The 16505-nt window shown below is 42.8% G+C and overlaps 1 protein-coding gene across 1 annotated transcript in view; it reads left to right on the top strand.

The window, feature by feature from the left end:
* FBN1 (fibrillin 1) overlaps positions 1–16505 on the top strand; it is a 207410-nt gene that overhangs the window by 165118 nt on the left and 25787 nt on the right. Inside the window, exons 42-50 of the mRNA XM_044438822.1 lie at positions 672–743; positions 1506–1631; positions 5601–5723; positions 9939–10064; positions 10681–10797; positions 11791–11919; positions 13237–13356; positions 14131–14256; positions 16240–16389. Coding sequence (XP_044294757.1) covers positions 672–743; positions 1506–1631; positions 5601–5723; positions 9939–10064; positions 10681–10797; positions 11791–11919; positions 13237–13356; positions 14131–14256; positions 16240–16389 — 1089 coding nt within the window. The remainder of the gene's footprint in view (positions 1–671; positions 744–1505; positions 1632–5600; positions 5724–9938; positions 10065–10680; positions 10798–11790; positions 11920–13236; positions 13357–14130; positions 14257–16239; positions 16390–16505) is intronic.

The raw sequence follows: 16505 nt of genomic DNA, 5'->3' as shown, positions 1-16505 counted from the left end.
TTCTGTGTCACTATAAGGGATATTGTATCTTTCCGACCTTAAATCACCATATGAGCTTGGACATGTTGCTGTCTCTGACCTTGCAGGCAGCCATATCAGTTCATTCAGGATAAAAATCCGAAACCAGTAAGATAATATTAGAACCAACATAAACATTATACAGTAGCAGTTGTCATGTTAAGCTAAAAGTAAGAAGCAATAAAGTGAGAGAGAAAAAAGAGGATGGATGGGGAGGATAAGGGTTTTTTTAAATATACCTTTCTGTGTTAGTTTTGCATTTATTTATTCTTTTCTTAGCATATAACCATAGATCTGTGCATACATCTGATTAGTCCATGTCAGGCTAGTCAGTAATTCATACAATGAAGATTTAGTTTTTTTTAAGTTCATCCTACAGAATCAGTCTAATAAGAATGCCTGTGCTATTTGGAAAAACTTGTCCTTCAAGGGGCATAGATTGAAGGTTAAGTCTGAGCTGTTTCTTTTAAGTACTCTTCTGCTGACAAAAAGAACAGATTATATAAAATTAAAAGAAGCAATTACAAATAATTAAAACTGTGAAGTTGTTAATTTGGCTTTGAGTAGAGACGAATCATTTTACTTGGTGATATCAGGGCATCTTTTTATAATGTACATAGAACTTTTTTTTAATTAATACTGTCCCATTTTAGATGAATTTTCAACCCTCTGTGGAAGTCAAAGGCCTGGTTTCTTCATAGACATTTTCACAGGATTACCAGTTGGTGAGTTAGCATTCTATGGTGATGTATTTTTAATTGTGTATGGTACATTTTATGGGAAAAGGAAGGTTTGTTTTCATAGTTTGCTTTTTCCCAAAGTTGTGAAGACTAAACAATGGCAGTAGGACTCAACCGCCATGTCTTCGTATGGTGAGGTTATGCCAGCCTTTTTCCTGGGCCTGCTCAGCAGGCCGTGTGATAACTACTGCTTGGGATGAAGGCAACATAAAGTCTTAAGGACACTGTAATTATATTTCCGTTAGTCGACCATAGGTCCTGCCGGGATGCCTGCCAATCCTCAGTGGATTGGAAAGCAACTGGGACTTTTTTCTTCTTGCTAAAGCACAGATTTTTATCTGATATTTCACACCAGCTCCTCTGGGTATTGAATGCGAGGGGGGAAATCCTTTTTTCTTTCTGTGGACTTTGAGAGGGGAAGGAAAGGGATTCGGCCTGAATGTTTTCCACACACAATATGTGTGTAGATGTTTCATAGCCAAGATTTCCAAATCTTATACCCAAAGGGGAAAAACTGAGGAATTCAAGGAGAAGGAGCCAAAAGTACTCTTAGAAGGAATTCCCTTCTTCCCTTTCTTGTTTTTATTCACATGAAGAGCAAACCAGAGGAGAACATGGTAGAGAAAATAGGATTGTACAATGCTCTTCATAATGGAGAGCTTTCTTTTTAAAGCCTGATGAAGTCTTTAAAAATATTATTATGTGTTTAACTGGGCCAGACACTCCAACTTCTGTGTATTCATATAGATATTGATGAGTGCCGTGAGATCCCCGGTGTCTGTGAGAACGGTGTCTGCATAAACCTGGTCGGCAGTTTCCGATGTGAATGTCCAGGAGGTTTCTTCTACAACGACAAGCTACTGATCTGCGAAGGTGAGAGGCTTTCGCTCAGGACCAAGCTGCATCAGGTCTTGCTGCTTTCTCCTTATGCCCCCCAGCATGAGCTTGACAGCCAGCAGAGGTGGGCCTTGAGTGTCTACATCTCCTGCTATAGGTTTGCTCGTCCTCTTCCTTATGCAAACCTGGAAGTTTGCCCACCTGTCACCCTGGCCAGAACCATGGTGGGGGTGAGGAGGAGGAGCAGTGGATGCCGCTGCCTGTTTGCTCTCTGGCTCCCTGCCTGAAATCAAGCAAGTGGCTGCAGAGATGAGGAGCTGTAGCACCCAGTGCCAGTGGTGGGGAGAAGGCACACTTCCTGATGGAAAGAGTTCACTGAAGGGGTTTTGCCCAAGGTCTGAGCGAAACCTGGAACCAGCACTTCTTTCTCCTTTGTCTGCAGGGCAGGCATGTGCCGTTAAAGATGGGCCCACAGGTGGCCGCAGAATCAGTCTCAAAGAGTGCTTATCAATGGCACTGTCTTAGACAGGGGAGAGGTAATGAGCAGGGTTTCCTTGGGAAAATTCTAGAGCAGATTGTAAAGCAGTAAATTTGCAAACCCCTGGAAAATAATGCAGTAATGAGGAGCAACCAACTTGGCATAGTCAAGAACAAATCCTGCCAGACTCATCTGATTTCATTTTTTGATTGAGTAACCTCCCTTGTGGACCATGAGAATGCTGTGGACATCCTCTGTCTTGACTTCAGCAAAGCTCTTAACAAAGTGCCTCGTGATATCCTGATTACCAAACTAAAAGTAGGCTAAATGGAACCATGGCCGGGTGGATTCCAGTTGGTTGCAAAATTGGACTCAAAGAGTGCTCATCAATGAGACCTTCTCAGACTGGGGAGAGGCAACAGGCAGGGTGCTGCAGGGTTCAGTTCTGGGCCCAGCGCTCTTCAACAGTTTTATTAATGTGCAGGGAATGCTTATCAAATTTGCAGATGACACAAAACTGGGTGGGATAGCTAATCCCTGGAAGACAGAAAGAAGATTCCAAGTGATCTTGATAGTTGGGAGGAATATCGACCCAATGAAATTTAATAGGGAGAAATGCCAACTGCTGCACCTAGGAAATAGAAACCAAATGCATTGTTACAAGATGGGGGATGCTTGGCTCAACAACACTGCAAGTGAGAAGGATCCTGGAATTGTTGTAGTTCACAAGCTGAATATGAGTCCAGAATGTGATGTGGCTGCAAAAGGTCAAATGTGAATTTAGGCATTAGTAGAAGTCTCAATTCCAAAGCACGTAGAACTCTAGTTCCCCTCCATCCTGTTTAAGAAAGATTCAGGCAAACTGAGAACAGTTCAGGCGAGGGCAACAAAGATGATCAGGGCACTGGATACAAGGCCTGAGGAAAGTCTGGAAGAACTGGGAAGACTCAAGAGAGAGATGATGGTGCTCTTCAAAGGCTCTCACACTGAAGAGAGCTGGAGTAGCTCTTAGTCACCCCAGACTGCAGCACGTGGAATAATAAGTTCAAGTTACCAGGAAACCAAATTCCAGCTGAAAATCAGGAAAAACTTCCTGACAGAGCAACACAACAAGTTCTCCAGTGACTTGGGGAGCTTGAGTGGAAGCATTCAAGATGCAGCTGGACAGCCATCTCTAGAGATGCTTCAATTTGGTGTCCTGCACTGAGCAGCAGGATGGACCCAGTGGCCTCGCTGACTATTTTGTGACTGGGTGGTACAGCCACAAGTGGAAGGAGGGGATCATGGGCCAAAATCCACTGTCCTGAGAACTTTTTGAGGACTCCTCTATGTGAATAAAACATTCTGTGCAAAGTTCAGTGCCCCCTGGAGCCCTTTTCTGTACTCTTTTCCATCGCTCGTATGTCGGATTCTCTGCTGGGTCTACTATACCAGATTTTTCAGCTAATAAAATGCTTACATGGCTCTGACCCAACCATTTGTGGCAAGTGAATTGCCTTCATTTTATTGAATAGCACTGGAAAGACTTCTTGATTCATAAAAAGTCAGCTGCAACATGCAAACTATACAGAACAGTCTTGCAATATTTGTGTCATTCAAATTCCATTGCTATTCAGATTTTATTGCAATCTAGTCAGATAAATTAAGGAGGCGTGTTTATTACTGTTGCTGCTACTTTCATTTTGCACAGATGTAGCAACTCAGAGAACTGATGTGGCAAGAAGCACAGGGAAAAGCAGTAGCGTCGATTAACTTGTATTGCTTTGCCCACTCCTCAGAACTGAATCAGAGCTGCAAACGTAGTAGTGTCTGGTAGTGCCATCTTATTAAAGGCTGAAACAGCATAGCCTTGTTTTCCTTTCTTTGCACAGGCGTTTGCTCCGTTAACACCCCTGGGATCAGCTAATATCTTTCTCTTCACAGAAGCAGATTTTCAGATCTTACTTGTAGGAATTCTGTCCATGAGGTTGCAGCTGTTTTAAATGGCTGTGCCTCCATCTGTGGTAATAAACTCTGAGAAGAAGTTTTACTAAAATGCATTACTGCGGGCCAGCTTTTCAGATGGAAAAGTACTGTTCAGCCGTATGCTGTGCTCCTACTCAGCAGGAAAGAAAACTAGGTCAAATAAAAGTAATGCTAATTAGAGGCTAATAATGAGCTGTAACTTTTTTTTAAAGGAGGAAAATGTGTTCCAAAAATGCTATGCTTCTGTATTAAGCCCAGTTACACATGCTAACCTTGCTTCAGGTAGGGCTTATTAAAAACTGATCTATGGATTTTAAAACATTGTCCAATAGATTTTTAACTACTCTCAGTTATTTTATTGGACAAATTGTTTTATGGTACTCAGCTCATTAGTTCTCCCACAGAGATAGCTATGAGGCAGTCAGCTGTGCTCTGAGAGAGGGCTGCTGAGCAAATGCACTCATTTAGGGCTTTGCACAGAAGAAACAGCAGCAGGAACAGAGGTTGGTTAAAGTTTCTTGTGAATTGCTAAAGGGCCTAAAGCAGTGATGGCGAACCTTTGAGAGACCGAGTGCCCAAACTGCAACCCAGAACCCACTTATTTATCGCAAAGTGCCAACACTGCAATAAAACCTGAATATGGAGGTTTTAGTTTTCATAAATTCTTCACAAACAACTAAATATGCTGCAGTTTCAAATATCCCAGGGGGACAGCACAACATTAAAAGAATCCCAGTCTCCTAATTAGGATAGGAATAAATTGTAGGACCATTTCAAATATTACACGGTAGCAAAGTGAGTGTACTCTTTGTAAAGAAGGCGTATTTGGCCACTGAGTGTATATTTTGTAAATCCTGCCTTTCCCCCCTAAGTCTCAAGAGTGCCGTGCAAATATTTCAACATATTAGCCTCATTCACACTTTAAATTTTAGATTCAAAGCATGTAACAAAAACACAGCGATAGTCCTGAGATTTGTAGCTAATTTAATGGCTTTGTTTATTCACAGGAGAGGCGCACTGATGGAAGGATCTGTTTGTTTGTTTGTTTGTTTGTTTGTTCATTAAAAACCTTTATATTCCATCCTCTACTGAGGTCTCAGGAGGGTCTTACAATAAACAGGGTGGAGCACAGCATCCAAATTAATTGCTATTTGAAGATTTATTCTTCAAATAGATTAAAGATTTATTCATGAGTGTACCTCTCCTTCTGTTGGTGGTTCTCCTATTACCAAAGAAATTATATTGGATGCAGGCCATTGGCATTTAGCAAAGGTTATGCCAGCACAGCAATATATTTGATGGTGTGTGTGTGAGAGGGAAAGGAAATATATAGATATAGCCTAAGAAGTGTTTATGAGATTAAATGAAATGTGGCTTTCTATCCTGATTCTTGGAGGAATTTGGATCTATTAACTTCTGTAAGTACTGTAGCTTATCTATTCAGTGTTATGGCATAAATGGCTGCAAAATTAATTCAATTTAACATTTATAAACAGAAATATGGATGCAATTACAACACTGCCAGCATCCAATTCATTCTGATTTCCTTCTGTTTCCAACAGATATTGATGAATGCCAAAATGGGCATGTGTGTCAGCAAAATGCAGATTGCATCAACACTCCGGGTAGCTACCGCTGCGATTGCAAACCTGGTTATCGGTTCACACCTGTAGGCCGGTGTGTTGGTAAGTACTTCCAAGTCAGTGTACTTCCAAGTCAGTGTACTTATAAAGTTTGCACCTACATTAATCAATTTGTAGAACAAAGTTACCTCTTTGCAAAGATGATTGGTTCTTAATTACATGAGGGGAATATATTTTAACATTATCTCTCTTTTAAATGCAATGTCTTTTACTTTGACCTTGATTTTTTCTCTCTCAAGGCTTCCTACATTTTTAAATTGTATGTTTTTCTGGCCTGGAAAGTTCAACAACCATCTAGCCAGGGAACACACAGTATTTTCCCTTTCCTGCATAACAGATGCCTCTTATTTTGCTACGTGTACAGCAAGTTTGCATTTTGTGTAATCTTTTGGAGGCTTTGTATAAACATAGCAATTTAACCATATCAATGGAATTGTGTGGGTTACCTCATTTAGAAGCTGAATCTCAGGGTGCTTTGATAATACTCATTTGAACATCTATTTCTAAAACATTCCTCCCCGTTCTTTATGTCCAATGTGTATACCCAGGATAGCTCTTCTTCGTGATCAGAAAACAGGGCCAACTTCTGATTCGTCCAAGGAGAGGGACTCTCCAGTCTTTGGGGCAGGAAGCCATCCTTTTAGAGGCTCTCTCAAGAGTGTTTATTTTAGTTCCTTCTCAGCCCCACCCTCCTACACACACCTTTTCGCAGTCCAAGAATATCTCCTCCTCTCTGTACATCAGGGATAGGGGGTTTCCCTCTCTGGCAGCACAGGGACAGGAGCACCAGCTCCGGTTGCCCACTCTCCCAGGGCTGCCAAAGGGGTCTGAAAGCTCCAACCCAGCTCCAGTCATGAAGTATGGCAGTTCTCTGCTGCCCCTTCTCTCTTCTGGCTGGAAGCAGGGAGCAGGGCCAGAGAAGTACTGCAGGCCAAGCGCTGCAGCTGATCCTGGGCGATCAGATGGAACCCTGCAGGACCACATAACCTGAGTGCCAGGGGCCTCCAGTACCGCTTTCGGTCACCTGCCTTCAGGTGAGCCACTGAAACACAGTGCTGCCGATCCCCAGTCTGGAGGGCCTAGAGGTGTGGATGGCATTCCCTTGGTGGCTCCTGCTGCCCACTTTTCCATGATTCAGTGTCACTCCTGCTAGCTTTGTGGTTGTTACGATACCTTCCAGTAGTCTCCAGCTTAGGGCGACCCTATGAATGAAAGGTCCTATCCTTGTTCTAAAGTCAAGGCTGTGGCTTCTTTCAGGAAGTCAATCCATCCCTTGTTTGGTCTGCCCCTTCTTCTTCTGCCTTGGACTTTCCCTAGCTCTATTGACTTCTCTGGGGAGAAGATGGGTCCAAAGTATGACAGCCCGTTTGGTCATTTTTCCTCCAGGAAAAGCTCTGGCTTGATTTGATCTGGTCCCTCTAGTGTGTCTTTCTGTCCGGCCGGGGTATCTGCAAAGCTCTCCTTCAGCACCATGTCTAAGCACATCAAGCTTTAGTCTAACCCATATGGTGCTAATGCTCTGCAGTTGCCATATTACAAATGTGTGTACAAATATGATTGCAAACATTTCTGCATAAAACATCAGTCAGAAAGATGGTAAGCAACATTTTTCAGGTGTTTTCTAATCTACAGTCGTGATTTTTTGGAAAAGCACCTTTTCCCATACTACAGATTTACATTGTTATGTAAGATCTTTGCAGGAAAAGGGTGTAGAATTAGGAGTGAAATTTTACTTTGAAAATGAAAGGCTTGTTTTGTTTGGGTACATGCAGTGACTTGCGAGGTTTGTTGTTAACATAACTCTCCTTGAGAGTTCTTCCCTGAAACGGAAGCAGGAAAATTCAGGCCAGAGGCTGATACGAGCAACAATGCCCTAATGTATGTTGGCACAAACATTACTTCCCTGAATTTTACTTGGACTTTCATAGGAAGAAAACATAAGTTACTGTGTTAATCAGTTGATAAGTGTGCCATTTTAAGTAAAGCACACTGAAAAGGTGCAGTAGGTTGAAATTGTGGGCACATAAATCTGCCATACTGTTACTTGATAACCCAGTGATGTTTTTGCTGCTTGAAATGACTTACTGGAGTTCTTCAGATGGCAAATATTGCTTCTTTTTTCTAAGAAACAATTTTAAAACAGATGTATGGTCCTGGGCTCATGACAGAGGTAATTAGGTTGGTCTGGAAGATCTTGCAATAAGGAAGCACTCTGAATGGCGCTTCCAAGGAAGGTCTTAAGGTTCTGACAGGTGTGGAATGTGAGGAAGGAGCCGGCGGGTTTTCGGTAGCCCAGTCCAAGGCAATTTAGTGTTCTAAAGTGAAATCCAGCACTTTAAATTGGCCCCAGAAATGAACTGGGAGCCTGTACAATTGACAGAGCGTGGGTGTGGTCAAACGTCTGCGTTCCAAAAAGTAATCTCTATTTTGGACCAACTGCGGTTTTGAAACTATCTTAAAGGTGACCCTGTATCAAGGAGACACCAGTGTATGGCCAAAGGATCTCCATCCAGAGAGGGTCGCAGCTGACTTTTTATCAGCCCCTTTTATCACTAATGACAATGAGTCATGACAGTAAGTCATTGAATGATTGCAAGCTGTCCTGAGATGCCATGCATAAAGGACGGCATTCAAAAGTTTTAAATAAATAAATGAATGGCTACGCTGGATGGCTGAGCACCCTCAAATCATAAACCTGTCCCTTTTGGGGTCAGATTTTAGAAATGATGGGAGTCTCAGATTTAAGCTAAATTATTTACATTATCTTGCATTTTGTTTGTCTGATCAAATAGTTCAGTTAAACTATTTTGGATTACTGGAAAAAATAAGATATTTATACATCATATGAATTAACCCTTTACCAAACAGAAAGGAAAGAGTTTAAGTCAGCTAGTTGGTTCAAGGCATCAAATGGAAAAGAGAACAAGTTTCGGGATGTAAGAAAATAAAGTTTGACTTTCTTCAAATAACTTCATTTTCTTACCTTCTGGAACATGTTTGCTCCTCTGCTTTTTTGCTAGTGCTTGGCCCTGCAGATTCCCCAGTATGGGGCTCCTCAGCAGTTGGCCTGTTCCCCATGCTGTTTAACTTCAGCAGGAAATCACGCCATCAGGCGTCTTGGCGTGTGTTGCCATCACTGTGCTGATGGCGCTTGGCTCTATTTCTCCTTCTCCTCTTCAGCGGATAAGGCTGTGAAAGGGCCAAACCAGTGCCTGATGGCCATAATGGAATGGGTGAGGGCCAACAAAATGAAACTTAACCCAAAAGTGAGAGGCAGTTGGGGGGTGGTTCTTCTGACCAGGTGGAGGAAGCTGGAGCTGTTCTGGTTGGGGTTGCATGCTCCCTGCCGAGCGAGTTCACAGATCCTGGGGTGCTCCTTGTTTCGTCTTTGTCACTGGAGGCTCAGGTCGCCTCAGTGGCGTGGAATGTCTTCTGCTCGCTGCAGCTGGTGGCCCAGCCATGTCCATGTCCATGTCTGAACAGGGACAGCCTGGCCTGTATGCCCTGGTAATCTCCAAACTAGATTACAGCAATGTGCCGCATGTGGGGCTGCCCTTGAAGATACTTTGGAAGCTGCCGCTTGGGTTAAATGTGGCAGCCAGACTAATAAATGGTACCAGGCACTTGGGACAGATAGCTCCCACTCTGGGCCACTGGCTGCCTGTAAGCTTCTCAGACCCATTCAAGGGGTTGGTTTTAATTTATGAAGCCCTGCCTGGCTTGGGACCATAATACCTGCAGTGGCTCTGGACCCAGCACTCAACATCCAATGCCTCGCCTGGATGGTCACCTCCTGGGGAGGCACAGCTGGGGGAAACCAGAATGAGGACCTTATCCCATAGAGCCCCCAGATTATGGAACGCTGCCCAACGAGACCCACCTGGCACTGACTGAGGCATTTACCAACTCCAGGTAACACCTGCAGGTGGTGCTCGGGGTATTGCCAGCAGCATGGGCTGGTTTGGGTTGTTTTGTTATAAAACAGTGATTGTAAGTATCATTTCCATTTTCTTTAATGTAATTTTATGATGTTTTATTCTTTTAGTCTGTATTGTATTTATTGTTTTTATTTAACCAGAGGCTATTGGGTGGTATAAAATGCCACAAATAAATGAATACATATTATGTGCAATCTTGAAGACACCATACGGGTCAGAACAAACAAAAATGACTCAACTGGGCCAAAAGATGGGCCCCGTATTAGGCAGTTTCGTATGGTCATATGTTTTATGCAGCTGTTTTTAAACTTCTTTTCAGATCGCAATGAGTGTCTAGAGATACCCAATATCTGTAGTCACGGTGATTGCCACGACCTTGAAGGAGGTTATATCTGCCGTTGCCACACTGGATTCAAAACTAATGATGACCAAACTATGTGTATGGGTATGTATGAACTATACTCTTATCTTGATGAATAATGAGAGAGAAAAGTTAGTTGACTGTGATAAATAGGATATCAGTATTTGGCCTTCAGCAACAGCTAGTCAAGGGACATCCCAATGAGGTTGGCTCCCTCAAACATGCAAAGAACTGCCTTGATTCCTTCCTGGTGAAGAATTGCTTATTGCTCTCAATCTTTCTGTCAAGGCAAATTATGTTACCAATTCTACTCAATGTCCATTTGCTTCAGCTCCATGTCACCATTCATTGAGGTCTGTAGCTCTTGTTGTGAGCCAGAACTTCCTAGGAAGCTGTGGACAGTTGTCATGGAAGGTCTTTGACTTCTTCCAGCTCTGTTTTGGGTCTCAGCAAGTCCAGTTGCTAAGTTTCACCCTCTCAGGTCAACAAGGAGAGTCATGTCTTTCCATGCATGTTGAGCAACAGCTCAAAGCATATTTTCTGTGCTTCCGAAGGGCTCTGCTCCTTCCCTTCTTCAAGATGTGAGAGTGAACTGTGCAGCTAAGGTATCTACATTTGTTGGATGTGTGTGCAGTGGCTTGTATTTCTTTTGAATGATGAAAAACACAGCCTGAGACTTTCCAACTTAATTTTTTCACAGATATCAATGAATGTGAACGAGACCCATGTGGAAATGGTACATGCAGAAATACAGTCGGCTCCTTCAACTGCCGCTGTCATACGGGATTTATCCTGTCTCACAATAACGACTGCATAGGTAAGAGACCCCTCCAGCCATGCGCTTGAAATGTCTTGCAACTGTGTGAGCCACGAGGCCACTCAAGAACCTTGGAAGGGAAGCGATCACCATGAAGACGTAGTATCCAAAGCTGACTTCCCCTTGCCCTTTTGAGCAGAACCAGGTTATCCTGGCAGAACAGGCTGAGGCGAATGCTCCGAGCTGGAAAGTAGATTTCCTGTGCTTCATCATGTGAAATATTTAGCCAGCATGCGACATGTTGGATGGAAGCTAGAGTTGGATGGCTTACCTGTGCCAGCTATGATGGGATGGAGGCAATAGCTAGAGCCAGCTATGGGTATAAGAGTTATCTGCGTATGTACTAATTGCTAATGAACTATTAGAAGAGGTTTTATTTCTTTAATTGTTGCTTATGTTTTTAACATGCCCAATAACCAGTGTTCTCCAGGCAGATTATAGAGTTAGAAGTATAGAATACCATGTAAGCAATTAATATATAAAATCCTAAACTTATATTTAAAAGAATGCATTACAAAAGGAAAGAAAGGATAGCAGAGGAATAAAAAAAGCCAGAGAACATAGAACTAGGTCCCTTAAAAGCCCCAGAGAAAAGAAAGATCTTTGCCTTGTACCACAAATATAAGAATGTAGGCAGGCAAGGGACCTCTTTGGGGAGGGTGTGCCAGAAGTGGGGTGCCATCCGAGAAGACCCTCTCTTTTGTAGCCACCCTCTAACTTCCTTTGGCAGGGGAACCCCAGGAAGGCATCCAAACGTAAGGCAAGAATTCAAGCCAGAGGCAGCATTTGGAAAGTCCAGTACTGAAGCAGACATAAATATACCTGAATCACAGTGACCTCTTGCCATACTGGGCTATTGGCTGGAGCCCTTTCTTGTAGCAAGTGTTATTTATAACCCTTTGAATACGCTGTTAAATGGCTTGCTTCTATTTCTTTTTCATGTTGTCTCTTTTCCCCTGCTCCTCCACCTTTCTTGGCCTCTTATCCTTTCAGACGTTGACGAATGTGCCAGTGGGAATGGAAACCTGTGCAGAAATGGTCGATGCATCAACACCATTGGGTCTTTCCAGTGTCTTTGCAACGATGGTTATGAGATGCCTCCAGATGGAAGGGTCTGCATTGGTATGTCATAAACACAATGCTCTGTATCTATAGTAGTTAGCTGAGGATGTCCTTGTGTGGATTGGTGAGGAAGGTGAAGATTTTCTGCGGAAAGAACAGCTTTTGTAGTACATTCTGAAATATAATTCATTGCCTCCTTGAAATGTCTTCTTTATGTTATTAGGCACAGATGCATTTATTGGTTATTGTTCTGCCTCCAAAAATCTGGGAGAGTTTCTAATATAGGTTCCCAGGTGGCCTCCCACTCAGACTACACATACTTGTGCATTAGGAAATTGGACTCACAGAGAAATTCAAATCATCAGTTCTTTCTGAACATCATTAATATCTCACAATCCAGAACTCTCAAGTGTCACGTTTTGCTTGATTGAGCTGTTGCTTAATGGGTATGACTTGTTCCCATTCTGGTATTATTTAAAAAACAAACATTATTACCAATATGCATCTACAATTAAACAATTGCAATATATTGCACTACATATAATTGCAAACTCAACTGGCAGAGTATAAACTGCTAGTAACTAGTATCGCCCATCTAGGAAGTACTTGTCAAAGTGTTTTATCTTTCTAAATTGCTGATTTATTCAATTGTACAAACTCAAGTGCTAGATTTAGGTAAAAACAAAGGAAATAAAGATACAATAATGTATCAGTAAAGTTGATATTTTATAGTTATTTGTAGATTTGAAGATGAAGATTTGAGGCAGAGTTCAATTCCAAGACTGAGACAGCTATATAGAATGGTTACACTCCAATAAAAGTTAAATATATAAAATATAATTGACTTAAATTGGAAAATTAAATGTGTGATCGATCCTTTCCAACTTGTATCCATTCTATGTGCAGTGTTGCAGCGTCTTCTTCTGTTCCAAAGGGCTGCACAAAGTTACGGAGGAGATTGAGCAAAATTCTGCCAGCAGATGCCTTCCCATTAGATGGATACAGTTGAATATAACCCAGTGCTTAACTTTGGCTGGATTGTACCCATTATTTTCAAATTCAACTTCTTATTGTGGGAGGCATTTATTTGCTTTGCATACCCCCTTTTTCCCCTTAATGATCTCTGCTCCTTCCCAATACCAATGATTTAATTTAAGTAATGTCCAGGAGGATGTAAACTTGATAAGATGCCACCTGTTTGTCGCCTGTAAATTCATATCTTTGTATCAAAGGCTTTCTGGTTGTAGCCCATAAGCAGTTCAAAAAGCCAAGTCTCCCTCCCACCCTTGTTTTCACCGCAAGATGAAACGTCATTAATAAAAGGAGCATGAGGAAATGACGGGCACTGACTGCCGTTTTGCTGGTCTCTTCTCACAGATATCAATGAGTGTGCCCTGGAGCCTGGCAAATGCGCACCTGGCACATGTCAGAACCTGGATGGCTCATATAGATGCATCTGCCCACCTGGGTACATTCTGCAGAATGACAACTGCGATGGTAAGCTAAGGCCATTCGTGTTTCACAGTGGGATGCTAAATACAAGGAGGAACACGGTGAGATGCCTTGCGCATAAGAGCGAGAGAGGCTACTGGCAAACCCCATTGGCCACTGCAAGCCCACCTCGTGAGGAAAAGAATCTCAGCAGGCTGGTGTCCTTTGCCACAGGATGCTGATTCAAACTGCATGCCTCGCACTTCTTTGGTGCCTTTCTTGTTGATACCGTTGGTTGCGCAATCAGATGCGTCCATGTGCATTTTACTAATCCTTGGAGCAGCCTTGGCTTAAGATACGAAGCTGAGAAATGCCAGGTCCTTGCAGTCGCAGAGTGGATTCATGATGGGGGTGAAATCTGAACCGAGTGGTTCACTGCTCACATTCTCAGGCCCAAAACACATGAGACATTAAGTGTGCAAAGGCATTTAATGTGCCTGGGCTTCTCCCCGCTTAGCAGGCACGGCTGCAGGTGAGGGGAGTACGATTAGAACTACAGCATTTAGGGATGGCGGGTTGTGATAGTAAACTCATCCCATACTCCTGTTCCAATGAAAACCCCCTTCTTCCCACTGAACCTGCCATTAGTCCCAGGGAAGAGGAAGTTCCTTTGGGAAGCGTGAAAAACACCAGGGCGTGGCCTTCATCCTGCACGCATGTGCGAACAGGCCTATTTCCCAAGGCATTAAGTACCTTCCTGCATCATCAGAGACATCATGTAAGACAATGTCTCAAGGTCTGGTTTGCTTTTTGTGGCACTGAAGTATAAATTCCTTGCAGACATCGACGAGTGCGCAGAAGAAGCCGAGATCTGTGCTTTGGGCACCTGCAGCAACACCCGGGGCAGCTTCGTCTGTCTGTGTCCTGAAGGGTTCATAGTGTCTTCGACTGGACGGAGATGTCAAGGTAACCCTTCTCCCTCTCTGGGGTGAAGATTCTGCTCAAAATATCTGCGAGGTTTTCCTCTCAGCTTTACAGTTCAGTTACAGCTTTGTCACAAAGGAAGCCGGTTCCCCAGGTACATTAACGACCACCTGGCAGCCTGTTGTATTTGTCTTCTGACCTGTATGCATATTTTCAGAGCAGACCTAAGCAAGTTTCCTCAGAAGTATGTAGCAGCACATAAGAATTGTCTGGTTCCTGAGGGGCCTTGTACTGAAGTGGTGCTTCCAGTCTCTGCGCGCCGCAGGTCTTCCCCAAGCTGGCACAGAGGGAGCAGTGGCGATTTCTGCTGCCTCCCCACTTTCAGTGGTACCAGAGAAGCTAGGCCCTTTCCAGGCCCTTGGTGGTGGACTCCACCTCAGAATTCAGGAAGTAGCAGAGCCGTAATTAGGGCTTGCCCCTTATGACTGCTTCCCCCACAGTTAGCATGATTAATTCTGCCGAGAACAAGCATTTATCAGAATTCCAAAACCACTCTGTGGTTTGGCAGCCTTTCTTTGGGTTAAACTAGAAAAGGGAGGAGTGTTTGTGGTACAATTTTGTAGCCATATAAATTAGATATGTCTTATACTTGTGGTTTTAGCCTTGCCTCCTTGAAACCACTTCTCCACAAGAAAGTGGCTTGAAAAACTCCGTGGGAATTTTGCTTAGGGAATTCCTGATTTCCCATTTTATTAAATGGGTTTTGATAGAACTTGTAATGGTTCTGCAGCTTTCAGGCCTTGAAAGCATAGGAATAAGTGCAGTCAGTTAATTGTTCTGATTAAATCTTCATTTGATGTACTAGGAAGAAATAATAATAAATACGAATGAAAGGCTCATTGCTGTTTACAGCAACAACTTCTTGTATACTTCCATTTTTAGACATATCCTTTCCCAGTCTGTGAATATGATAGTAGTTTTTAGATAGCTTTCTGAATTATACATGTATTTGAATCAAGGCTGAAGTGGAGGCTTTCTGCCTTCTGATAATCCTTCTAAAATTGGTCAAGGTTGTCTTTCAGAAAGCATTTTAAAAGTGGGCTATCCATATTAAATTAACTTTTGTTTCCATGTCCAGTTATTTACATGCCCTATACAGTTCTTAATTATTTCTGACTTTCCATTCATTAGTATAATAGTGAATTGATTAGTTAACTAATGAATTTTTAGTTGTGGTTGGCTGGCCACAGCTAAAATAAATAGCAAGTTGAGTTCTCCAGGAGATTTGCTTTATTTTTTATCTTAAGCTTTTCCAGTGCTTGGGATTTTGCTCAGTGTGAATCTCCCACCAAGCAAAACTGGCTGAGCAGCTGCTTTTGCAGCTGACACTTAGACTGTTCTTTTGCCAGCAAGAGAAGTTGCCAGCTATCTGTCTGTCCAATGACTGCAGTTTCTTTTCTGCTCCAGTGCTTAGATCACTCGGCGTGGAAGAGCACAGTGCGGTGATACGACACCAGCCATGCTCTCTCTTAACTTGTAGGCAACTTGCCAGACCCATCGGAGGGAAGAAAGCAAGAATCAAAACACACCAACCACAGCTTTCCTCTTTACTATCTATCTGTGTATTTATATCCCACCTTCTCCCATTGGGAAACTCCGGGCAGGCCTGCTTAGCTTCAACATGGTGGATGCTTTACATGCCTTCAGACCGTACTCTGGGCCATGCTTTTTATGAGAAAAGTTCTCAGCAAAGACCACAAGGACACAATATATGCTCAATAGTGCAGTTCTGTGCAAATCTGTTTGGACATAAGTCCCACTGAGTTCACTGGGGTTTACTCTTAAGGAGGTGTGCTTAGGATTGCAGCCTAAATCTTTAATATCAACCTCTCCTGCTTATGTACTAATCCAAACATAATGCATAATATACTGTGCATCTATAAATAACTTGCATGGCATTTTGAGTAGGTTCAATGAAAATCTGTAGTTTTAAACTTTAATTATACCCTGTTTTTCTTTGCTTAGATCTGAGAGTGAGCTACTGCTTTACTAAATTTGAAGATGGGAAGTGTTCCATTCCAAAATCCAGGAATCATTCCAAGCAAGAATGCTGCTGCAACATGCATGGCGAAGGATGGGGTGATCCATGTGAACTGTGTCCAGAAGAAGGAGAAGGTGCCTTTAAACTCTCTCATGGGATTGTTTCAGTGCCCTGCCATATGTGAAAAGAGAAATAATGTATGAGAAACTCAAAGTGAGAAGTGGTGAATGGGGAACTTTTGTCTTCACAT

The sequence above is a fragment of the Varanus komodoensis genome, unplaced genomic scaffold (assembly GCF_004798865.1).
Source record: "Varanus komodoensis strain SLA01 unplaced genomic scaffold, ASM479886v1 scaffold33, whole genome shotgun sequence".
Classification (NCBI taxonomy): Eukaryota; Metazoa; Chordata; class Lepidosauria; order Squamata; family Varanidae; genus Varanus; species Varanus komodoensis.
The sequence above is the reverse complement of the archived record's forward strand: the minus strand, read 5'-3'. Positions and strand labels throughout refer to the sequence as shown.